A 26516-nucleotide genomic window follows, 5' to 3' on the forward strand; every position below is an offset into this window, starting at 1 on the left:
GGATTAATTTCATGGTTCAGTAGATAGCTTTGGTTCTCACTTTATTTGCACTAACCAACCTTTTTCAGTTGCTTTCAAATAAACACATCAAAGTTAAAGCTAATAATTCTCTTTTTGCCACGTTATGAGTATTTAATAATTACATTTAAATTGTTGGTTTTAGAAAAATATATTAATATGGGTAAAACGGTTCACCGTCTGTTTTTACAGATTCTAACACTCAACAGCATATTAGCTCTACTGTTGTTTACTCAGATTGTATAGAAAATATGTGGACATAGCCACGGTGAGGGCAAATCCAAAAGCTATAGGGCGCCAAACTGTTAAGCTAAGTAGGTGAAAAATGTCTGTAGTGCCATTATCAGTCAAATTACTAAATGGTAATAGGTGAAATTGTGGGTTACCTTATATGAGTTGCTTCGCTCACTTGTCCAAAGTAAATTTCTCCCAAGAGAACTCTGAGTAGAGTCGCTGCTCCTCCACATTTAAAGGAGACAGCTGAGGGCGACACATGTTAAGGAGCTGAAACTCCTAAACCCTTTATCCAATTTGAATGTTGATACCCTCAAATGAAAGCTGAAAGGCTACATATTATGCCCATGTCCATTATCTAATTATAATTGGAATATGTTTTAGTATACAGGTAACAAAACAAAAGTTGTGTCAGTGTCTAAACATGTATGGACCTAACTGCATCGGTTGGCCTGGGAACCCCTAGACATTTCCCTGGATAAGCTTATCCATTACCTCCTCCTAGATAAAGTTGTTTATCTGATTTTTACTGCATTGCAAACTTCTTAAAGTACATTTAAAAAAATATCAAAGAAATCAAAATGTTTGGATACAAAATATAATACTATTCCCTTGACCATATATACTATCCAGAGAGTGAGCTGCCTTAGGGGACGTTTGAGCTTTCCGAGTGTTTCTTGTTGATGTCTGTTTTTAGGTTTCACTGATCAAGCCCTCCTTGTCCATGGGGCTGCACACCCACGTATCTTCAATAATGAGTAATTACATCTGATAAGGAGTTTAATACATAATAACATCAAGCGAGTAAATTTTCCACGTGTTGGAGCTTGGCGTTCCTTTCATCTAATGCCATAGGGATACTCAACAAACCAGAAAGTAGTGTCATTTATTTTTCCTTCTTATCAGACATACTTACAGATGTCTGATAAGTATTAGTAAGTTAATGGCCTCAAGTGACTGCAAGTAAAAAAATTTGGAAGGGAGAACAGAAAAAGGAATTATATGTATTAATTTTATGTATACTACTAAATATCAAATTTTTAACATGCATAAATGTGCATATTAGGTAGTTCCATAGTGTAGTGGTTTACAAATATTCCTAACAAGGAAAAGATCCCAAGAAGTGGCAGAAATCCCTGGAGTGTTGTATCCGGACACCTCTTGAATAAAGGAGCAACTAAAATAAGCTTTAGATTAAATATAATCTTTCCACACAAATCAGTACCAGTTTGGCTTTAAAGCCAAAGTTGTGTGAGGAAAGAATTCATCAATATTCATGTGTTTCATCAATGCTTCCAAAGATTTTGATCATGTAAATCAATAGAAAATTGTTAAAATCGAGTCATAGAGTGAGTTCTGGCTTACTTGTGCATCAACCCAACATTGCAAGCCTCATTTGGAGTTTTGTTGCAAGTTTTTTTAATGATGCTGATTTGCCAGAAAGAAAAGCTGAGAGCCTTTAACCCTTTAAAGCCGTTCGGCACGCTCCGTTTTGCATAACTATTTTTAAATCCGGGTAGCACTGCAACCACATAAGCTAGCGCAATAATTTTTTTTGCATATGAAACCGGAGGAGTTGTACTTACATCTTATGCCATCAGCTTGCCCTAGGTCACGGTTTCCTTCCACATATAGCTTTGCAAACATTGCATAAAAAGCGCTTGCAGCAACAAAAAAATAATATTCCAGAAACAGGCTTTGCCGATCCGATCAGCTGTTCATAACACTTCCTACGCTGGAACAGACGTCAGCGCGAACTATCGCATGTCCGCCAGTACCTGCCCGAAACCGGAAGTGACGTCATATTCGCGGAAATGTAGTTTTTTTTTTTACTATCATGGCCTTGTAAGCCTATACTGGTGTTTTTAAAAGTTATGTTTGACTTTATAACTTTCTGTGTCGTTTCTGAGATGCTTAGAAGTCAAATTGCACTGCTGGAAATAGTTTATTTTGATGCATATGCTGTTTTTTTTGCAAATTTGCACTATAATATTTATTTTCGTTTTTTCTGCAGTATATAAATATTGGTGTATTTCAAAAATAAAACTATGAAGACACTCAAAATAAATTTCCTGTGGTGGGAAACTATTTTGTACAACTTTTTTGTATTTACAGTTTTGAGGGATAGGCCTCTTAAATTTTTCTAACTAGAAATATATGTTAAAAAAAACAAAAACGTTTTTCAATTTTTTTGTAGTTTATTGCACTTTTTTGCAATTTATGTAATTGCTATGCACTTAATACATACATATTATTAAAATTTGGGCTATAATGGTTGTATTGATGTATAGCAACTTGAAATGCTCCCAAAAATGGCACTACAGCATGTAAAAATATAATATAAGCTCTGGCGGACTTGGTTCTATGGTAGGTCTTAAAGGGTTAAAACTGGGTGTATGACTGGTAGGATTCTAGTGAACCATATTATTATATGTGGATGATCTCGTGGTTTATAGTCCTAGCAGTACTGGTCTCCAGTAGTTCCTTCACATATGTTCTGCTTTTGGTGTCGAGCATGACATCAGATATAACGACTGTAAGAGCGCTCCCATGACTTGGAGAACCAAGGATTGCAAACATCTAGAATTTCAAAAATTAAAATTGTTAGAGAATATTCTTATTATCTCTAATAAAGTCAAATATTTTGGACATCTTATTACAGATAAAATAATGGATAACGAAGATATTTATATGCGATGCTAGATGTTTTATGCACAAACAAACATCCCCTTATGTAAATTTAATGTATGTACAGAAAGAGTGAATATTTATCTTTTAGAGAAAGAGACATCAGATGATATACACCAAATACATATATTACTCCTAACATACATTAGCATACATCACATTACAATAACAGAAATCACTAAAAATATTCCAACGTTACCCTAAGGATGCTAATATATAAATATCACTAATCCAATATATCTAGATAATCAGCACATGAAAATAATAGCATAAACTTCATATAGAAAGCTACTGCAGGTTGTGAAAAATCCTTACTATACAGGATTTAAAAGCAATAAAAACATTTTGACAGTAAGTATTGCATTAAAGTTTGTTTGAAAACAGAAAATGATGTTAACACTTTTAAGATGCATTGAAGCTTATTCCAAGTTTGTGGACCTCTACAGGTCACACTAAAAAAAAAGTATTGTCATTAAGTAAGTCACGCAGTAAGTAAGTACTAGATTATACATTTCACAGGCATTATAAAAAATACCTATGTAAACAGCTCTATATACAACACATATGTGTGGATGAATTATAGAAAAGCAAAGTTTATGGAAACCTAATATAACTTAAAGATGTTGTTATAAGAGAAAATGTTTGTAGCTGCTCGAGTCAGTACATTTACTGAAATTCCTTATTAAGAATAATTAGTAAGAAACATCATGTCCTTATTAAGAAAATCATGTCACTGCTTCTGAGAATGAGATCAGTAGTTTAATGGATATTAGTATAGTTTGAAAAAAACATTGACTGATTAAATAAATTATGTTTGTAATTCCAGGGGAGTAATTGAAAGAAAAAGGTGATCATAGTGAACTATGGTCATATGCAAATCTGCAATTCCTCAACAAGGTAGTCAACTTTACTGTCACAACACTGTGTGGGAAACATCGCTTACTGATAAATTCAGTTTTCATTGTTATCACAGTAGAGTCATTACAAAAGTCTGCTTGAAATGGAATGATTAAAAATTGAAAGACATACAAACAGTAAAATCAGTGGTCAGGTTTGGTAGCTGATTCAGAGTATGTGGGTTTTATATATGCAAAACTGCTGACTTGCTAACACTTTTGACACACCTTACAAGTGAGAGCAAAAGCACATTTAAACAGTAACCCACAGTCTCACACAATTTAGCAGAAGCAGGTTGTTAAACCAGGAAACCGAAATGTTACACAACATTTTCGGGTTTGAAGCCTTGCTATTTTTTTTTAAACCTTATCTTTTCGAAACACTCATCTGTAGATTGATTTATAGACAACATGTTAATGAAAAATTAATATTTAAATATGGGACATATGCATCATTTATTATAAGAGAGCTTCTGTCCCTTTATATCACCCTGGCAGAATAAAAAAGCCTCAGCACAGGAGGAGGCAGTGTCATTGTCATCAGCAGCTATTTATCACAATCCCAATATGACCAATCAAGCATTTGCCGCAGTGTCACATGTCAGAGAGCATTTAATGGCTCTACCACCCTGGCAGTGGCCTCATGCTGAACTTTAATTATTGTGAGTGGCCTGGTTGAAAAACTTTTTTTTTCAGCTGACACAGCAACTACAATTCCTTTCTTCTTCCATCTTACTACTTCTATCACATTCTTCCCCTGCCAGTACTTCCTGTGTTTTTGGTGGACTTCAACCAAATTCAACTTCCTGTCTCTTGGAAATGTTAAGAGAGGTGAGGCAGTAAGAAGGACCAGATGGTTTCACAGATGTGAACGTACAGTAAATCCACGTTTTCAGCTTCTATTAGCTTTTACAGTCAACTTATCAGCTGTTTTTGTACAAAACACCACAACAGGAAGTTGCCTGGAGTCTGCAGGCAAGTAGGCTCATTAGCTGTCTCCTCTGTTCTTCTGTTTTTTTTGCTTATTTTCTTTGGAGGGTTTGTAAGTGGTCCTAAAAGGGAAATGACTTTATAATGGTGTGTGGACAGGATCGTCCCTGAATGATAAACCGTTTCTTCACTATAACAATGGATAGTTGGAATCAGCCTGTCGAGAGCACTTCTGGGTAGCTGCCCAGAAGGACTCTCTGGACAGAATGTGCTGTTCTGTTCTCAAGGTCTCTCAAGTGACTCCACTGCAGGGTTTGCAGTCCACTCTGTCATACTGTTTTCATGTTTTATTTTCCTCCGCACCTTGAGCAATGCAATGGTATTGAGCTCTCTGGCTCTGTCGCCGCAGAGGAAAGCTGGCAGTAGATTTCATTTTTATGGTATTGTCATATTCCACTTATGTTCATCTATTTTTATACCTCCATGCTGTCGATGGCCATGGCTAGAGGCATTATGTCTTTGGGATTGTTTTGGGACTGTACATTACTCTGCCATCCATTCATTAGTCCATCCATTCTAATAAATTTGAGATATTGTTGATAGCTTCTAAATGTTCTTTAGATCTGCAACAACCTTTCACAATGCTGAACTGATTAGATTTTGGTGCCCATAGTAACCCCAAAAAAGCCTCATAAAATACACACGTCACACTTGGTGTGATTGTGTTCAATTTAGTTTTTGTTTATATAGCACCGAATCACAACAAGTCACCTGAAGGTAGGGCTGCACGATTTTGCATAAAATGAGAATCACGATTTTTTTGCTTAGAATTGAGATCACGATTCTCTCACGATTTTCTTTTCCAATATAAATATTTATTGCACTTATTAACTGCACATCAACTTCGTAATAGTTGAAACTGAACATAAAACAATAAATAAACATAAAAACAATAAATGCCTCACATTTTGTGGTTGCCGCAAAATGTTGTACTGCTTGAAATTCCGTCTCCACCGTTGCTCGACACTGCGTGCATAGAGCAGGTAGTGCAATAATAGAAAAATAGTTGCGGGACGGCACTGTGTAGCGTTTGTCTAGGGTGTTGATCATTTTCCTAAATCCCTCGTTTTGCACAGTGTTGATATATCTTTGGTCAGGTGAGAAGTAATAGCCTCCGTAATTTCTTTGTGCCTGCGGGAGTTCGACGTGTATAGGGAAGCGCTGTATAAGGTTCCTGTTATTGATGTTTGGGTGGTTGACCGGGACGAATTTTCTCCTGTCACTTTCTCGTCATCCCTAACGTGTTCTCCGTTGTTTTTTCCCTGCCAATTTGAGCATCACGGCATAGCTTCTGTATCACGTGGTATAAGGCTCCGCCCTTGTCATTTGTTGAGCAGGAAGAGGGAGCGCTTGTTTTCATGCAGATTACGTCCCGGATCATGCGGTACAATCGTCGTCGTCTTTTTTTTTTTTTTAAATCGTTGTCATTTGGAAATGAGATCGCACATAAGTATGAATCGAGATCGCGATTTTCTAACGATTAATCGTGCAGCCCTACCTGAAGGCACTTTATATTGTAAGGTAAAGACCCTAGAATAATACAGAACAAACCCCAACAGTCAAATGAGCCTCTATGAGGAAGCATTTGGTGACAGTGGGAAGGAAAAACTCCCTTTTAGCAGGAAGAAGACAGGACAAATGACAACTCATTTATGCCATGTTCACTGGAAAATCTATGTGATTCAATGATGATGGATAATATTTTATAAGCCACAGATTCAAAGGTGAACATTACTTCCTTTTCTTTATTTTGGTTGCTCTGTTTAGAGATGATCTGCCTGACACCAGGCTCCCAATGTATCCAGACTTGGGATCGGCAGTAGGAGTACAGTGGCTTGTGTCCCACAACCGAGCCCTGGAGCTATGTTCAAAGGTCAACTTTAGTGCATCATTATTCACCATAGCCTCAGAACAGAAGTGGAAGAAATGTCCAGATTTTTCATCATTTCGAATTTGTGAAACTAATATTCGGTGCCCATGTATTACATGTCTTTGAAGCCATCTTTACATGTATGTTTGGATTTACATGGTTGTAAAATGCAACTTGACTTGTTGGCAGAGGCGGTAATTCTACATTTACTACTGTCACAGATATCACAGTATTATATAGGGAGATTATATAAGGACCAACACTACAAGAGAATATAAATGTTTGCTTTCTTCCTTCTATCTTGATTTATTCCTTTATCACCCACATTTCTGATTGAACACATGATTATGGATTGAGTTTCCGGTGACTAATAAATGCTTGAGGATTCAACAATTTTTCATTGAGTCTTTCTGGTGATATGAATCGAGCTCGCCTGAGCTTATCAACTGACCCTGTGCAAAACCTCATATAGCATTTCGCTTCACTGCATTCCAGCCACGAGTGCAACTTCTAATCTGCCTGTTGCTTCTCCAGATAAGTGAAGTTTTAGCTATCATGCAGTGTAAACAGCACTGAATATTAAAAGATAGTCTGACATTTTAAGAACACCCGGAGACACAAGAGGACACAAACATATACTCGGCCAAGTTATCTTGCGGAACATCTTCAAGAGTTTCTTGCACAATGTTTCAAAGAGAAAGCATTTAGTGCTAAACCCAGTAGAAACAAGACCTTTTAATCTTCTCCATGAGTCAAAAATGAAGACATTCATTGCCTGGTATTTTAAACGTTTCCTGTGAGTTCTCCGTAGCCTGAGAAAGCACTACTGGTTTGCTTTGAATCAAAACAAAGACGGCCCATCAGCAGGCCAGCAATTAATTTCCACCATTTGAAATATCAGAGAGCTGAGGAAGTAGGACAGTGCACTCTCTGCTACACAGACTGTTTCTCCAGCCAGGTATAACAATAATCCCTTGCTGTGGTTTGAGCAATGAATGGTTAAAGGGCTGTTGAGTGTTTTTGTCATTCGCTTTCTCTAAGAACGAGACCAAAACGCATGGACATGTTGCTTTTGTGTCACCACTTTTCCATTTTTTTTGTGTGCAAAATCAATGCCAAAGAAAGCAAATTTTCATCTTCAGAACATTAGAAAAGCTGTAGCATAGCCTGTTTAAATTTGATTTGCTACAGCCAATAGCGGGATAGTGATTGCCAACAATAGATTCAGATTGGTCAAAAAATGAGTTACACACAGCGGCTTTTCACACAAAGAAACATTTTTGTATTGACAGAAATAAACACAAAGAAAATAATTGTTTGTGAAAGAAGGGAAAGTACAAAAGAGAATAGCAATTAACTGCTGGTGTGAGGAGGGCTGTTTTTTTTCCAGAGCCGGGATGGGAAGCTTGGAGGAAAGCAGACAGCAGACTTTAAACAAATCAGCCTGATTGGCTGTGCTGATATGTCCCTAAATGACAGGGTAGATAGTATGGAGAGGCCTCCCTTTCATGAGTTATTAAGACTGTGGCCAATTCCATTTGTACCACACAGGGAAGGAGCCGTCAGCGCAGCACGCACACCACTACTACTGAGGCTTATGTATTCAAAGTTAATTACAGTTATTATGAATTTGAGTTATCTGCGTGGTTATGTGTTTGATCTCTCCAGCCAAACCAGTTTTCTGACCTGCGGTCTCCCTACATGAGTGATATTTCATTTCTCAGTGCCAATTTCTAATAAAATCTGAAACTACTGGTGGTATTGATTGTGCGATAATAATTTATTAAGCATTTAGTGATCACTAATAATTTTACAAAGCAAGAAATCGTATTATCAAATTTATCCAGTTTTATTATTCTGTTGTTTGAAAAAGACCTGAAAATGAAGTACTGATGCACACACAAAGAGCTTTTCAACAGGTTTTATACTAGAACACGCACACAAATGGTTTTATACTATATTGCACTCAAATCTGTTCTATTCAGATTTGAGTGTGCACACAATTTTTTTTTTTATTCATAGCTAAAACATCTCAGCCTAGTCTGATATCAAGTTTTATCTTTAAAAAACACACAGTCATTTGCATTACATTTGAGTAAAGACTAAATACATAATTTACATATTTACAGATGAGATTTCTTTCTTCAAAAGAGGTTTATTCTCACTACTCACAAACTGCAGGGCATTGGAGCCTGATCAATAGGACTCTTAGGACAGATACCAATATTTGTCAATTTAAAAAGAAATCCAATATTTCTTATGCCATTTTTCTTCTTCTTTTAAAGACATGAAACATAAACAGATTTCCATAATATTTATTTGTAGTTTTTTTTTATTTATGCTTCACGCGATTCTCCTCAGATCAGCTGGTTGTTGTGTCTGTGGCATTTCAAACATGTGTGCTGCCAAGGGAAGCTGGTGAGCGCCTGGTGAACAAACTATGCAAAGTCAACACCCATAATAATATTGATGATTGAAGGGTGTTTCTCTTATTTATAGATGTCAGTACAGATAGATATCAGCCGATTATATCAGCAGTAAAACTATACCTAGATTTTTGTGTTTCCTCCTTAATGTTGTTGGGTTGACTTTTGTTGTTGGTGCAATACAGTATCAGTACACTTGAATTTAATAGGAAGAATTGAACTGAATAGCTAGTGGCCAGACAACAGTTTGAGATTTTTTCTTTTAAAATATTTGCCTTATTAATGCTTAATATAGATTAATTACACATTATTGAAAGAATTATTACTAATGCTTTAACTTAGTTGCAAAAAAACTTTTCAGCTACTTTCTTACAGGCAGTGTTCAGAGGCATTAAGGATGCTAAAGGTGGAAAAATGAATGTGACGGGTGTCCTTCAGTGCAGAAAGTCTTCAAATCCACACTTTAATTATTACATATTTGAAGGTTTATCAGCTGAAAAAGGTACATGATGCAACTTTGCGTTCTCTTTGTCCACTGCCCTCTACACATATTTCAGTTCCAGTTAAGCTATTTCATCATATGTGATGGACAGGAGCAACATATTTGCTTTATGAGTATAGGAGATCTGTCAAGCTGCCAGTCACCCACTGCTACAGCTTGCTGACTGATTGATTTAGATGCAACTTCCCTTGAGAGTGACATTGTTGTGTCAATGACACCGTCCCTTATTTGCCTTTGCATTTTCCATCCATCTGTCTTTTTACCTGTCTCGATCTCTCTTCATATGTAACCCTCATGCACCATTTTTCTTTGCCTTCATCCTTGTAGTCTTTGCCATGACTCCCCATTGACTGATAAAGGAACAGAACAGAAGAGTGATACAGAAGAGTGATATGCTCATCAACAGTAATCAGTGGGCTTGTTAGGTCTAATTCTGTAAATGTCATCCTAACTTTAGTGCTGTGATTACAGTGTACTATCCTTTAACTGAAGAAGCTATCAATTAAGATCCATTATTCTGCTGGCGTAAAGCAAAAACATATTTTACATCTGCGTCTTTCTTTTTCAAACTGAAGGTACTGTCAGGTGAACTTCTTGTAGGTTGGAAAGGAGCCTTTTCAGAGCAGAGCATGTTATTTCGACACCTGTTTCCTAGAAAGACTGTTGCTGTGGGGTGAACCTGATGGCCCAGCGGGGGGTAAATGACATTGCTTGAGCAGGGAGGCAGTCACTCCATCTTCTTATCAGCTTTGCCTGCAAGCTGCTGGAATACAGAGCTGCAATGGGTAGCTGGGGGTAGACAATATCAGCAGCTGCGAGGACGAGCAATGACTCACTTCCACGGTGCCCTTATCTTATGATGTATGCGAGCAAGAGCAGGTATGGCATACATCAGCTTCAACTGCATGGGTATGATATATATATATATATATATACATATATATATATGCAGCTCCAAGTGTGAAGATGGGAAACATTTCCAAAGCCTTCAGCTATAAAATCATTCTGCTCATCCTTTTAAAAAGTATCCTTTTTGTCATCCTGCTGTATTTTGTTCAGAGCAAATCATTATGGCTTACCTTTAGACACAAAGAAAACCTCAAGGATAAAACCAGAAGGTAGTACTGCGAGAGCATTATCTTTAAAGATCAACATTTCTTTCACCCTTTAGACATTGGCGTTCTTTTTTATCTGCAGGCAAGTGTTGATTCAAGTGACTTCACAGTGAGGAATACTATTTTCTGATAATATAATCCCTCCTGTGGTCCAGGCCCGGCTGCGTATCTCTTATATCCATGTCTCTCCCCGTGAGAGTCTGACACGCAGCCTCATAGTTTCTGGGCTGAATGTCTCTCTCATCCTTATCGTTTCTTCCATATTGTGATTCCAATGCACAGGAAGGATGGGAGGATGGACCATGAGTAGAGTGCTGCTGTAATGTCTGATTGAAACAGGAAGTTTAAGAAGTCATTCCAATTAGTTACATTTTTCTCATGATTATACCGCTTTGTTGAGGTAGAAATGTTGACATTTTGTGAGCTGCTGCAATTTTATATTTTCTTCATATTCATATAGCAACATAACAATTTCGCACAATCAGAGAGGTTTAAATGAGGGTTGTTTTTTTTATAATAATTCTGCTCTTTTATAATATTTCAGCCAGATAATGAAAACAGTGAGATAATGTTGACTCCTAGTCATCTCACTCAGTTTTCTTTCTTTCTCTGTCTCTCTCCATTTAGTTAACAGAAGTCAGTGGATGAGGTGGGCTGTTCTCCATAACCCATTATGGATATCAACTACTGGCTATTTACCCATCTCAAAACATCCTGTCTGAAAGGCTCCTGCTCCATAACACCTCCCTGTGTTTGAGCTGGGACGCCCGGGACTCACAGGCTGTGGACATCATGACACACATGGACTACAAGTACAGCCTGCTGGGCTCCACGGTGGAGGACTACCGCAAGAGACCGCTACTCCTGCAGGTGGATGAAACACCTATGAACCTGTTTGCAATTCTGGAGGTAAAACGGGATCTACCAAGACGATGGAGCAACCTGGGGTGGTTCCGAAAGATCCGTGTCTACAGCTTCCTGTTTGGCCTGGCTGTCATGTTCCTCATCACGGCTTCATACATTCTGACTGGGGACAAAAAGGGCCTTCTCCTCACCCCTTCTCCCTATCACTTCAGCAGCCTAGTCAGCCCAGGACCTTTAACCTTTAATCTCTCCTCAGTCAAGGATTACATACATATTAAAATGGTGGTCAAATCCATTGCATCTAAGGTGGAGTTTCAGAGCAGTAGACAGCTTCCGGAGCTTAAAGCACTGGTTAAGAGTGAGCCACATGTGAGTATCCAAATTATTCTATATCTTCTTTTTCCAATTTAACGCATGGACTTTGGCTTTGAATATCAAATGCTATCACAAAATTGATTTATTTAAAACTGATTAAATTCATACTTCAGTACTATATAACTATTTATATTACTCCTTTAATCAGCCTGAAGAACCTTGTGCTATAATTAAATGTGTTGAAAAGGTGATTGAAATCAGCATTCCTGCCTACATGCTGTCTACCCAGGGCTGAATACGGCTACTCTGGTGTAATTCCCCACTGGCTACAGTGTCTAATTTAATTCAAAAAGAGATAAACCTGTACTGAAATCCTTCTATAACTCTTTATGCCGAACCAGATAATTACATAGCTCCCCTTAAGCTCAAAGCCATCCCGAGGTCCTTCAGCATGTTGGCCTTGAGGCTTTCTTACTGTCCGTCTCACCTCAAAGCTTAGTTCAATTAATTGCTAATCGTAATGATAATGGCTTGTGCTTGGGCTATTTGCAATATAACTAATTTCTTATTGAACAACCTAATGAATTGGAGAGAGTGGCTGCAGGACAATCAATACTGCATCTGTGGACGGATCCGGCATTAATTGTCCTTAAAGTAGCCACGTCTTACAAAGTGCAAGCAAGTCAGAGTGACGTGATTATTTGCTGTCTTTCATCAACAAAAAGAAAAAAATAACATCTTAACAATGTGAATGAATGCATGCATGCTCATGTATAGTGCTACCAGAAAGTGTGAGATGAGATTAGAGGTTAATCTGGTTACAAGATTACCAGAATGAAGGTTGTGAGTTTGCACCTCCACACTTACTCAACAATGAATTTGAAGCTCTTTTTGTGAGTGTGAGGGTGGGTAATGGATTTGAGTTAGATTGTTTTTATGGCCACAAATTGTAATGTTCCCGTCTGGCCAAATCAGTCCCTCAAACTCAATTCAGCTAATGTTCGTTTTAACTGTTCAAGACCAGACTGAATGCAAAAAAGCCTCCAGAACAAGGAAAAAGGTATGAATGGCTGGAGCATGTGGCTGAGCATCAGCAGTACAGATATGATAGAGTGTGCTGGTGTTTATTGGAACATTGCTCAACAAATTTAGCATGAAGCCACTTGCTTGTGTTTCCAATTTATTATAAGTCTGACCTGCCAGAGACCACATTCTAGCTGCACAAACTTGTCATGAACGCACACAGTGCTTGCCTAGTCCCACCAAAATAATGGTCTGTAGGCTATACAAAAAAACCCCCCAACATATTGATCTTCTACCGTGCGATGATAATTGAGAGTTTACAAAAAGTTTTGCGTGAAATGTCTAAATGGCTAAACAGACTGATGCAACCTGCTTTCTCTGCATTTACAGATGTTTTCTGTTATCCCTCGCAAATTTCTGCCTGGTGTCAAGAACCCCTGCTGGTATGAGGAATACACTGGGAATATCACTTCCGACCCATACAGGACAAACTTATATGGACGCTATTCGCGGCGCTTCAGAACAGTTTTCCAGCACTTGAGGAACACTTTCCATGAACATTTGCTTCATCACAACAGGAAACTCTACCGCATGCGGTGCCTTCCTTATTTCTATATCATTGGTCAGCCAAAGTGCGGCACAACAGACCTGTATGATAGACTAAAGCTGCACCCGGACGTCAAGTTCACAACTTTCAAAGAGCCACACTGGTGGACCCGCAAACGTTTTGGTGAGTAAGGAACACGTAATTTTGAGCGGTACGGGAGCCCAGCCTGGGACCATGACATATGCTAAGCTCAAGTCACTGTCATTATTTTGGCAGTGAAATAGCCTCAGTGGACCCCACAAAACCACTAAGTGACATAATATTGAAATTGTCTATACTATAACTATCATCATATTGTTAGATGTGTGAATTGCACAGTTTCTGCATATTTTAGTAGGTAATTTGAGTTCTTTGGGTATTGACTGACAACAATGTTAGAGTAAGACTTTTCTGAAACAAATACACATTTATGTATTTATTTTTACATTTCTGATCCATATAGTTCAGTTTCCGGCTGTCTTGGGTTTTCTACCAATTTCTACCCCGGCTGTCCAGTATCTTATGTATCTATATTAGTATATTATATATTCCCAAGTAACCTTGGGCAAGATACTGAACCCTGATGCCCCTGATGTTTGTGTGAATGTTAGATAAAAGTGCTTAGGCATAGATAAAAGCACTGTATGAATGTGTGTGTCACTGGGTGAATGAGACTTATAGTAGAAAGCGCTTTCAGTGCTCAAAATTAAGAAGAAAGGTGCTATAAAAGCTTTTCCCAGTGCAATTACAGTATAATTTCAGGGAAATTAATACTCAAAACAAAAGCACTACAATTAACAGAAACTGCTAATTTTCTGCCTGAGAGTTGACCCAGATCAACATCCCTAATTGTATATTTACAATCTTTATGCAGCAATTTGAATTATAACCATTCCCTGTTCCCCTCCTGCATACTTTTACACCTTCATTAGACTCTTACCAGTGCAACTTTCTCATCTTGGTATGTGTGGTTAAGCTTATGTGCTAACAAAGCTCATTAACAGCTCGACTAGAACTATACGCAGAAGGATCTAGATTAACTGTACTTTACTGTCATCTGTGACATAGACTTTTCTCTGTGGTAGAAAGCACTTGAAAGGAACATAAAAACAACCGAAGCTTCTTCAGACACACTGAACCCACGCATGCTGTTATTTTGCACTTGTTTAGCACGTTAATGTTGCAGTCACTCCTTGCGACACATCTCTCTACCGTGAAATTTGCTTCCCTCAGCTTCTAGGTGCATCATTTGGGCTGTTCCCACTGTGCATAAATTTGAATTTTATACTTTCCTTGAAAAGAGTAACAGAGCAATTATAGGTTTATTTAATTATACAACAAATCTTTTCATTTTATGATAGAGCTGTTGCATAAAGGCAATTAAAGTTGTTACTTCTTATTGGATAGAATATTGAATAAATAATGGATAAATAGTGAAAATACTGGCCAATTTCATGGAGAGTTTAACACTATCTGTTAATATATTGGCTTGTTTGTTTAGACACACACAAATTACTGCCAAAATTCCGGCTTACAATTTTGGCACTCAAGGCGTTTGAACAGGTGGTAACTCGAACAAGTCATTTGCACAAACAAAGAGAAAACCCTGTGCGTCAAGAAGTAAGAGCCGCCTCGCAGCAGACATCTGGGTCGTATGGCAGTTCTAACAGTGTGGCTGACATTGTGGTGTTCTTCCTCCACGAGCATCTGTGATGTAAAAAGAACCACCACACCATCACAGATGGGATTAAAAGCTACGCAAGACCCGGGAGTGAGACTGAATGCACCTCATGTGAGAAGAAAACCCTCTGGACACCCTTAAGTTTAATGTTAAATTGCTTGTTTGGTTTGATTTAGTGATTTTTGACACCACGAAGGCTTTACTCTATTTCCTCTTACATCTGAAATATTTTTAATTACAAATTTAGCTGATAATAAGGCTTGTAGTAATAAGCAGATCATCATACCTATGTGTTTTTTTGTTTCCCTTTGATATTGAAAGAGTCATTAGGACTCATGAATAATGGAAATTCTTCATCAGCCCAGGATGCGGACATCAGTGAGTAAGTCAGTGCGTGTGTGTGACTAATGTGTGCCTGAAATAAAGAAATACAAAGCCCAGCAGTTAAACTGTAGGGCAACGATCTGCCTTTTGACCGATGGCTCTGTTTTCAGTTCTGATTTCAAAATCAAAAGTCAATAAGACAACAGCTTTATACTGAATTTTGTATATGCAGTGCTCAGATTATTTCATAATTATCTTTTAGTAAATGAAGCTACGCTATAACACGAGTGCAATACAAGCGCTCAATTTTTACCGTGATTTCTGGGGATGGGGGCTATTCTTCTGCTCAACAATGACTGATTTGACATTTTATTTTTCCAGCAGCTGTCTGTCTAAAGGTTACTTAATGATTTGAATAATTTCACTCATGGCTTTGGTGTACTCCTTGTTAAGGGCACTACATACAGTATTGGCCACAATCTTTGGAAAAAAAATCATCCAAATTCTCACCACAAATATCAAAAGAGGCTTAAGTGTCACAGCCAAATCTATCCCTTTGAAGTTTATCCAGTTGCTGACTATGCCCCTAATCCTTTCGAGACTCACAAAACCTAATTGGTGGATTGATCAGTCTGCATGCAATACTTATTTTAATGTGTTGGGTTTAGTTTGAGTTGATAATTATTTGAAGCTCGTAAAGCTGTGGGTTGTGGATGAGTTGTTTGCCTTAATTTGTCTGCCTCATGCTCCGTGTTTTCTGCTGCTTGTGATGTTGCATAGCAGCAAATGCAGTTATATCCCAAGGACACAGGTCCCCCTCAGTTACTGTCCCCCCTCGTTTGGCGCGCTTTCATCTTTGCTGTCACTTTCTTTCTCTCTATTCCTTCTAGTCATGAACTTCGGGCTGCTAATCAGCACTTTTCTCTTAAGACATCCTTTGAGAGCTCTCAGAATTCAAATGGTCTTGTTTTGTATTTATTTATTTCGATCCCCCTCGAGGCGCTGCATGGTCGATGCAGTAAAAAGGTGATTTGATGCGATCCGTGCTACATAACTTTCTTAGAGGAGCATTTTGAATCTTAAGCAGATGTGTCTGTTGTGTACAGTTCCCATCAAGAAACACAGCCTATTTGAAAACTGCTCTATGCTTAATTCATATCAAAAAGCACAGGGACGGGGAAAAAAAAGAAAAGCACTGAAGCAAGACTCGCCAGAGCCATCACACCTCATACAAGTGTGACCGTTCTGGATGAATAATGATGCAGACTGGGTGTTTGGAGAGTTTACTTGAGTTTTCTAATCATGTTTTTCCTCCTAAGAAAGGTGTTTTAATAGGACACCATCAAAGCATCGCTGAAAGTAACAGCCGCCTGAGTTACCTCATTATCCTTATGCTGCATGGATACTCCCAAGTCCTAAACCGTATCTCCACGATAGCCTACTAAATTATAATTATAATGTGCACCACAGCAGCTAAGATGGAAAACACATTTGCTAGTCCTGCATTTCAAGGATTAACTTGACATTGGCCTTTAATTGGAAACACAAGAAAGTGAGCAGAGACAGTACTCCCTGCTGAATTTGGATTGGATCTTTACTTGGATTTTATTAGGTCATCCTGCAGTCAGGACAACAACAAAGCCCTAATGACCCCCTTTAGTGTGAGCACAGAAACACATGTAGAGAAACAAGAAGGCGGGACTGAAAACACACCCACTTTTGCTTCTAGAATCCCATTTAAAGCCAACACATCCACTCCAACAGCTTTTTAAGTGTAATAACTTAGCAAAAAATTCTAAAATATACCTGCCTAAAGTCAACGTCTTTTTCTCTGTCAGGTATCATTCGTCTCAGTGAGGGCTTCCATGATCGATACCCAGTGGAAGACTACTTGGACTTGTTTGATCAGGCTGCTTACCAAATCCAGGGCAACCTCACAGCAAATACCAGCGGATCCAGCCAACCTAATATGATCATAGGTAAGTGAGATGACAGCCAGCTCCCATTTGTAGAAATGAAACTATTATAACATATATTATTGCAACACTTCGAATTAAAATTTACTGAAGCATTTTCTAACTGGGCTCTGCACCAGTAGGTGGTAGGTGAAGTGTTTTGACCAAGGACACAACAACCGAGAGTGTCCGAGCCGGGGCTCGAACCGGCAACCTTCTGATTACAAAGCGAACTGCCAACTCTTGAGCCACGATTGCCCTAAACAGCAATAATAGTAATAATTATTTGATATTTGTGAAATCATGATACATTTGTGAATGTATTTTAACAATCTAAATATGCATATGTACAGACAAATACATTTAAAAAACAAGAAAATTATGTTTTATTACATTACAGTGATTTTACGTTAATTTACATTTGAAATGTGAAATCACAGTCACTGTATGTAAATTTAATGATATTCTAGAAGAACAGAACAAAACTGTAAAATACACAGTAAAATACTTTTATATTAGGACTTTTTCTTACAGTGTAGTTTGATTTCCGGGTGGTTGAAAATTCACTCTGTGTCGTTTCTACTTGGTGCTACTGTAACTTGCTAACAAAGGCTTTAAAAGTTATACAATGGAAGATTATAAGCTTTAGAATTAAACAGTCAGCACAACTGAATACCTACATATACTGTAGTTGCCCTATGCCTACTGCACAGCAGCCTCCAGTGGATGTCAGCAACATTACCTTCCTGGTTTATGTCCCATTGCAGTAATTTAATGGATCTAACAAGGACTGCCAAAGAGCAGGGAAAGGTCATAAAACCTGGTACCCATTGCTCAGATGATTAGCAGCCATGTGGTATAGGTACTAACCACTTGGCAATTGGTTTGTCACGCATTATGCAAAATGCTGGGAGCAGGAGCAGAGATTTAGAAGTGGAAGTTTTGCAAGCAAACAGAAATGACTTGAGTGCAACGATATAGAGGTTCAGTTAGAGGACAAGATGTCTGTGCGGGCAGCAGTCCGTCTCAGGGCAGACATACAATATTGCGCAGTAGAGGAACAAATCTATGTGGTTTATTTGAGTCCAAAGGCAAAGTTTTGAAGCGGACTGTTGCAATATTTGAACAAGAAAACAAGAACTGATGCTCTCAAATGAAATGTCTCTTGAATAAATACACCGTGAGTAATATGAGGTGATAGGAGCAGGTATAATTCAAACGATGAACAATAAATGAGTACCTAGCCGTATCCTTGATAACACAGTTGTGAACCTCTTGTGTTGATCCAGTTCAAATCTAACTGTCATCAAAACCTTCATATTCCAAAGTGACCCAGCTACATTTTGCATTTAATATGAACTAAGATTGCGCAGAATGCAAACACTGAATATCATATTCCGCTTTTTGTGCTATGCAAGCACAGTAAATCAAACTCTGAGTTGCACATTATAACAGGAAGCTGCATATCAGCATTTGCCCACACAAAAAAATACCCAACTATTACAGACTGATTATCGTCAGAATAACATGTTTTTGGGTAGCTAAGCCAACAAGATACAGGCGATAGTGCGTAAAACATTGCCTGACTTCTTGCTAATCGCATCTCTTGGTAGTTTTCGAAGCGGAAACATTTCCTGTTGAGTGTAACCTCTGTCTTCCTGTTTTCTTTCACTGTTTCAGGGAACAGCTATTGTTCCCCACTCTCTACTGAGAATCTTATTAATTACTCGGGTCATGTATCTGTTGTGATCCATCTATAGAACGTGGTCCAGCAGCATTCTGTGCCCTCGTCGGGCTGCAGCATTGGGCCTGGGGTGACCTGACACTCACTTTAAACTTCGCTTGTAATCTTGTGTCCAATATTACAAAACTACTATTAAAGCAGCAGGTAGTGAGGATGAAGCATGGGGCCGCTCTGTAGCAGCCACTTTCACTTCAGTGAGGGACGGTATTTCTAAAAGAGCTAGTGACTCAGCCTTAAAGAGAGGCTCTAACAGCTTAATAATACTGGACTTCCTTCTGCCTCACTTAGCCACTTCACTGAAGTGCTGTATAAGGGAATCATTGTTTTGTGTGCGTGTGTGTGTGAATGTGTGTGTGCATCAGGACAGCAATAATACCCGCAGTGGGGTGGTGAAGTCTTACAAACCTCCTTCCTCTATCTGCATATCCTGTCTCCAGCCCCTCTGCAACTATCTGTTTCTGTCTTTTTTCCCCCTCCATCGCTTAAACACCGTGTCAAAGAAATTGCTCGGTCGCAAAGAAAAACTGATTTCAATTTTCAACAACAGGCTTTTCACACTTGGCTCGCTGCATTGGGTGCAGCTTAGCATGTTGCACTGTTTTGTTTGCGATTTCAAATAAATAATCCTAGTTAGAGGGGTGTGGGGGAGCAAAACCCCACTCAGTATTCACGCAATGCCCTGGGAGAGCCCAGCACGGCGCAGGCCTATGGCCAGGATCTTGGGCTTCTGATTCTTTTCAACCCCCAGCCAAGACCTAGCCACTATGAAACACCAGAGAGACCAGTCTGGCTCCTGCATTTGTTTGTCCTGTACAGCCTCTCCTTCTGGACCAAAATAAGCCCTTTTAATGGATACAGAGACCTTTAAATAGACTTGATCACAGTGTGTATCATTTTAGGTGTTAACAGCATTAACAGTGATCCTGTTTCACTCTCTCCGTTTTCATCACAAAAAAATAGCCCTGGCTACCGTCCCTTTTTTCTGAGGAAGGGAGGCAGATAAGGCTCCTGTTGTGTTCCTTCCAAATACAGCTTTGCTTCACAGATAAGAGGATAATGAAGGTGCAGACAGTCTAATGAATCCAGGATATCATTTCTCAGCTTGGCTTGATAAAGTTTATGGTCCTAAATTGTTTGAGAAGCAATGTCCTCTGACTTGGTATGAGCACCAGTCTGGACAAGGATTTGAAGACTGCAGTCATTGTACTATTTAGCTGCCTTTGCTGTTTGTCTTTTTCTCTCTCCCATTGAGCACTTGCTTTAGAACATCTCATTTTATTGACCTTTGCTTTCATGTTTTACTTCAAGCTTTAATTTAGAGGCTGTATGTTTCAAGTTCTAATAAATCTCTGAAAATCAGATAAAATCATAACAACGTGCGATTTAAATCTCAGACAATCATTTGCAGGTAATGACAAACTAAAACAGAAATGAAAAATGAAAATGGGCTTAAAAATAGTTGCAAAAACAACAACAACAATTGTTTTCCCAATACATGCCCATTATTTCTTAATAACCAAACTGTTTATTTTGTATTGTCCACCATATAAAACCCAACTTTCAGTTATTAATAACATTTGGCCAGTTTACATTTAAGCCAAACAAGATACCAAATTCTGTTTGGTTTTTTTTTAAAATATCAATCAACATAACATTTTACAATAAAATATGTTTATGGTGATAAGAATAGTAACGCTAAAATAACAATACAAAAGTGTATTAGTATGATGTTTTTATGTTGTTGTAGATTATTAGGTGTAAGATAACATATATAACAGTAATTTGATGTAATTTAACAGGGATCCTGTACTGTGTATATTTGGTAAAAATATACAAAAAACACAAATAATGAGCCTTACACTAAAAACTAAAAGTGTCTGTGACTGCACAATATTTTTGTGTATGTGTGCATGTTTTTACTTGAAGCACTGTGGCTGTATTTTCCAGGAGAAGCCAGCGCATCCACCATGTGGGATAACAACGCTTGGGTATATTTCTATGACAACACAACAAAGGGACAGCCTCCCTTCCTTATCCAGGACTTCATCCATGCCCTGCAGCCTGATGCCCGCTTCATTGTCATGCTCAGGGATCCAGTGGAAAGGTGGGAGAAATCTGCTTTGCTAGCGATGATGCAGATCTAGTTCTGATGTGCATGTCTTTGCACCCCTATCATAAGTGTTTACACTGCTGACACAGACAGACATTTTCCAGGTTCATAAGAAACAAAAGACCTGTTGTCACAAGAGATGTGTTGGCTTTTACTCAGACAGGCTGCCACAAAAGTATCATTATGATGCCTTTATCAGACATGTGGAGACCTTACAGCTGAATGCCTGTGTGATAATCTGTTTAGACGGGGGTGGGGAGGGTTCTTAACGCTGTTAATGTTGATTTTTACTTCTGAGAATGTCTAAGCATGCTCTGTAATTGCTTCTGTCTGTCAAATCGTGGCCCGTGGAACCTCTCCCCCGAAACAATTCTAGGAAAAAATGAGTTGCATTCTCAATTAGATTAGCTGTGCCATTTTTATTAGGTGAGATCTGTTTACACCCTGTACCGCATTTCCTCTATACGATCTTACATTTCAAACTAAATTGCAACGTAGAGTTTATATGGATCAGTGTTGCCACCATTCCCTTTCATTCTCATTTGACAGGAGGCAGCAGAAACATGTTTTCAGTCATAGAGTCAACCATTAAGAACTGAGTTGAGTTCACAGTGAATATTTTTGGTTGACTTAAAAAAAAGCCTAAATACAAAACATTAACAGACTGACTGGAAACTACAAATACCAAATTGTAGGTCCTAATTTGGACATCTGGGTTTCTCTGTAAAGGCCTGTCAACTCTGGAACCCATTACTGACTGATCAAATTAATTACAGAGAGAAAATTTTTCACAAGGGCTGGCTGAAAGCAAACAAGAGTAGCAATTTTTAGTAAATTGAACCCCAAATAATTATTTTGATTAATTTAATCGTCACTTAATCAGGCGGCTTCATTAAAATCAAAATATCTTTTTTCATTTTAAGAGAGAACAACGGAAGTATAATGGAAGCACTAAGATGACAGAGATAAGAGCCAAGACCAGCGTCAGCCTCAATAAACATCTGGCTGGCTTAACAAGCTAAAATAATTTGCTGTCAGAGGAGGCTGAGGCACTGGGGATTCCCCTTGCTGGACCAATATGATGACTGTCTACAGTTTAATTAGGAGACATATTAAAAATACCAGAGAAGAGGAAATATATCTGTAATATTACAGCTTGTAAATGCTTGAAGACAAAAACCTGAAACATAATGAGGTGTCTTTTCCATGTTCAAATTTGTCTCTTGTCTTGCAGGCTGTACTCTGACTACCTTTACTTTGGTAGTGCCAATAAGTCTGCAGAGGATTTCCACGAGAAGGTGTCAGAGTCACTGCAGTTGTTTGAGGGGTGCCTTACGGAGTTCACAATGCGCTCCTGTGTGTACAACACCACCGTCAACAACGCCATGCCAGTGAGTGTTCCCCGCCTCCTGCTTTTGTCTCAAAGCCCCGCTGAAAAGCAGCACTTAGTGACCAGTTTATTAGCTGGTGGGAACGAAGAAAGTAAGAAAAGACAGACGGAGAGAAGTCCGTGCTTCATTAGCAAACGCTAAAGTTCGCAGAACAGACTTAATGGAAAGGATTGGCAGCACTGTGGGACCACTGAGCAGTTCAACACCTCAAGCCTCTTTGTGTACTACAAAAGCTCGTTTACCATTCCTGTGAACTTGCTTCTTACTCATGGACCACGTATTAGTGCCAGCCAGTGCCCGGGCCGGTGTTAGGTCAGCTTTTCTCATAGCACCCTGAGGCAGACTGTGTGAGATGGGGATGAGGATTGTCCTCTTTTGGCTTTCCCCTTATGCTGCCTTGTATTTAGAGGTTCTCCAACAGTCTTTATGGCCCTTCATGAGCATGTTTGCTCTCTAGCGATGACCTAATTGTTCATCCGCAAATATCTATAAGAGTTATTAGCCCATGTGAGAAGCATTACAGCTGTCCCTACAGCAGACTCTCATGCCTGTGGTTTCTTGATAAAGGTTTTAGAGCTTGGATTAGTGTCTTAGGAAAAAAAACAAATAAACCCCAGCATGAGAACACGACTGACCTAAACTGTTGTACCAAATTGATTTAACAAAGAAGGAATTGCTGAGCTGGCTTGTAATCATCGATTCTAAATGGCCTTTCAGTTTTTGCTAAAAAGGCGAAAGGACAAGGTATTTTGTGCACACCTACTGTTCTGCAGTGAACTGTCACAAAGGAATCCAAAAATCAATTTCAACAAGGGTTAGGCTGCGAGCAAATGCTTTGATGAGATCTCACAAAAGATCAGTGTGCTCATTTATTTCTGGGGTTGATGAATTGTGTAGTGGTTTAATCTACGTCTCAAATAAAACCTCAGAAAATTAAAAGAAACGTCTATCCTGTGTTCCCAGAGCCCGATCTTTAAAATACTCGTTTAGTCCAGAAAATAATTTAAAGATTATTAAATCTTTAGATTATTTCAATTTGCACTTTTACAAAAGAGGGAAAATCACATTATTATGATGCAAAACTAAATTGAAATACTATATAATGTTTGGCCGTAAAGTATTTAGTTTGGTTGTGATGATGATGCAGGTTTCCCTCTTTCTTATCTCCCTCTATCACTTCAAATAATAAACACTACACATTTACATGCCTACATGGCATCTAGCATCACCGAGCCGAATTCATGGAGAAGACGAAAAAGAAAGCAGTTAAAATTTCCTCCCTCTGGCCTTCCCTCCCTCCACCTGTTTATCTCCTTAAAGAAGAGGATGCACGCACCACTTTGCTAAGAAAAAGTGCCTTGCATAGGAACTGCTTATCTCATGTTGACTTTCTTCTTCTGTGCCCTCAGGTCAGATTGCAAGTTGGCTTATACATTGTGTACTTAATGGACTGGCTGACCGTCTTCAGCAGGGAACAAATTCTGGTCCTAAGGTTGGAAGACCATGCCTCTAACAGGAAATACACAATGCATCAAGTCTTCGAGTTCCTTAACCTGGGTAAGTGAGCAAGTGAGTAAGTGTAGTAATGGGGACTCTGATCAGTACAGTACCAAACAGTGTCCTAGATACATACAAATATGGATATGTAGTGTAGCTGTGATTGTGATTATTAGAAAAACAAATGCGCCAACGTAAAACCTGTGCTGATCAAACAAATGTCACTTTAAAATGGCATGCAACAATATGATTAAAATCTGTCGATGCAGAATACGGGAGTATAAAAATCTCCACTTAGGAGTAATCCTGAACAGTTTACCACACACACACACAGGTTTGAGTGTATGAATATGACAGCCAAAAACAGCCCCTTCCAGCTTTGTGGAAGCTTCCTTATCTGAACTCACTGGTTTATCCCACAGTGTAATTGCCCCAAAGCTCAGACTTTGCTCTTCAAAGAGCTGCCAACACCATCTAAGGTGTGATTACCTTCCAGAGAATCTTTTGCCTTTCTCACTATTTTGTTCCATTTGTTTAGTGCTGTGTCAAAATCAAAATAAGTGGACCAGAACGAGGGGGTGTGAAAGAAATGTTTCTGTGTTTTTCACAGGGCCGCTGACAAAAGAAATTGAGTCAGAAATCACAAGAAGCCCAGCGTCAAACACCAGGAGGCCAGCTGACAAAAACCTAGGACCCATGCTGCCCATCACTAAAGACATCCTGCGGGACTTCTACACGCCGTTCAATGAAAAATTGGCCAAAGTGCTGCAGAATGACTCCTTCCTCTGGGAGAATAACTCTAAACTCTGAACATCCCAACATCACAACTCCTGTTATTTTAGACAAAGAAAGAAAGAAAAAAAATACCACTGATGTGTCAACCAGCTCCTTTGGACTTCATCTCTATCAAGTGCCCATTAAAAAAAACAAACAATAAAAATCTATGTTTTTTTTATTTAAATTATTTTTTTAAGTTATGATGAAGAGATGAATCAAAGATAGAAAAATAGCACAAGCAAGTGTGGTGGTTTTGTGTGAGAGTGTGTGAGAGAGAGTTGAGTTGTTCTTGGCCCTGATTGTTGTTGGTTTTTTTTAACCAGATGTACAAAAATTAAATAGTGAAACTGAAGATATTATGTTGTCTCTTTATGTTTAATTAATTTAAAGAGGAAGAAGTCCAACAGGACTGAAAGATGAGATGAGAAAAAGATGAGATCTACTAGTTTTGGTCCTTTTCTTCCAAGATAGCTCTACTCAGAGAGATAAATTACTTTGATTGTACCTTTATCAGAAGGATTGTAAATATGGCATGGTGAACCGAGCTTGTAGGGGCACAATGGATTAGTGAAACAACAGCGCCCTCTACTGTGAAGCAGGTGTAACTGCAATCTTAAAATTGGCCTCATTCAAAAGGTTAAAAACACAGATGTGAAATGGAATATATGTTATCCTCAAAATTTAAGACAATGGTTTGTCTTATGTTAAATGTTAGCAGAGATTTTAACAGGAAATGAAAAGAAAAAGTTTTTTTCTGAATTAAACTGAAGGACTTACTATCTGGCAGATGACTTCCTGCCAGATAGTTATATTGTATTATGCATAATAGTCCATGTGGTATGAAAGATTTCCTGTATCTGTTTTTGTCGCAGCAGAGCTTAATCAGTCTGTTAGAGAAGGTGCTCTGCTGCCTGTTCGGTAAGAGGTACAGAGAGTGGTCAGGATTATCCATAATGTATAACAGTTTGTTCAGTAACCTTCTCTCCACCACAGCTTCTGGGCTGGGTCTGTATAGTCACAGACCAGCCTACCTCATTAATTAAGCAGTGCTGGAGTCACTACCTCCTATGCTGCTCCCCAAGTAGACCTCATCAAAGTACAGTACACTCATCACAACAGACTGATAGAAAATCTCCAACATTTTGCTGTACACATTGAAAAATCATCTCTTCCTATAGAAAACAGAGCCTGTTTGTACCTTTGTGGCGTACAGCCTCTGTATAGGTTCAGCCTGTTGCTGACATGGATGTCCAGGTACTCCTCTGCCACATCAGCATCCTGGTCCACAAGCTCTATAGCTGTCCTCTGTCCTTTATTTGCATCCAGAAGCAGACAATTTCTTCAAGACCACTCCACAAAATTATCCACTAGTGCTCTGTACTGCTCCTCATGCCATTTCCAACCTCATCCAACCACTGCGGAGTAATCAGAGTATTTCTGCAGGTGGTATGACTCAAACTTACAAAGAAGTTCTGAGGTTTGCAAGGTGAGCAGGAAGACAGCACAGTCT

At 38.7% G+C, this 26516-nt stretch overlaps 1 protein-coding gene across 1 annotated transcript in view; it reads left to right on the forward strand.

Moving 5' to 3' along the window:
* Positions 1-25352, forward strand: part of LOC134633101 (carbohydrate sulfotransferase 15-like) — a 41072-nt gene extending 15720 nt beyond the window's left edge. Inside the window, exons 2-8 of the mRNA XM_063481958.1 lie at positions 11367-11972; positions 13332-13671; positions 17371-17511; positions 21179-21335; positions 22576-22732; positions 24142-24289; positions 24840-25352. Coding sequence (XP_063338028.1) covers positions 11532-11972; positions 13332-13671; positions 17371-17511; positions 21179-21335; positions 22576-22732; positions 24142-24289; positions 24840-25039 — 1584 coding nt within the window. The 5' untranslated portion in view covers positions 11367-11531 and the 3' untranslated portion in view covers positions 25040-25352. The remainder of the gene's footprint in view (positions 1-11366; positions 11973-13331; positions 13672-17370; positions 17512-21178; positions 21336-22575; positions 22733-24141; positions 24290-24839) is intronic.
* Positions 25353-26516: the final 1164 nt, after the last annotated feature.

This window comes from Pelmatolapia mariae, linkage group LG8, assembly GCF_036321145.2.
Source record: "Pelmatolapia mariae isolate MD_Pm_ZW linkage group LG8, Pm_UMD_F_2, whole genome shotgun sequence".
NCBI classification, from domain to species: domain Eukaryota; kingdom Metazoa; phylum Chordata; class Actinopteri; order Cichliformes; family Cichlidae; genus Pelmatolapia; species Pelmatolapia mariae.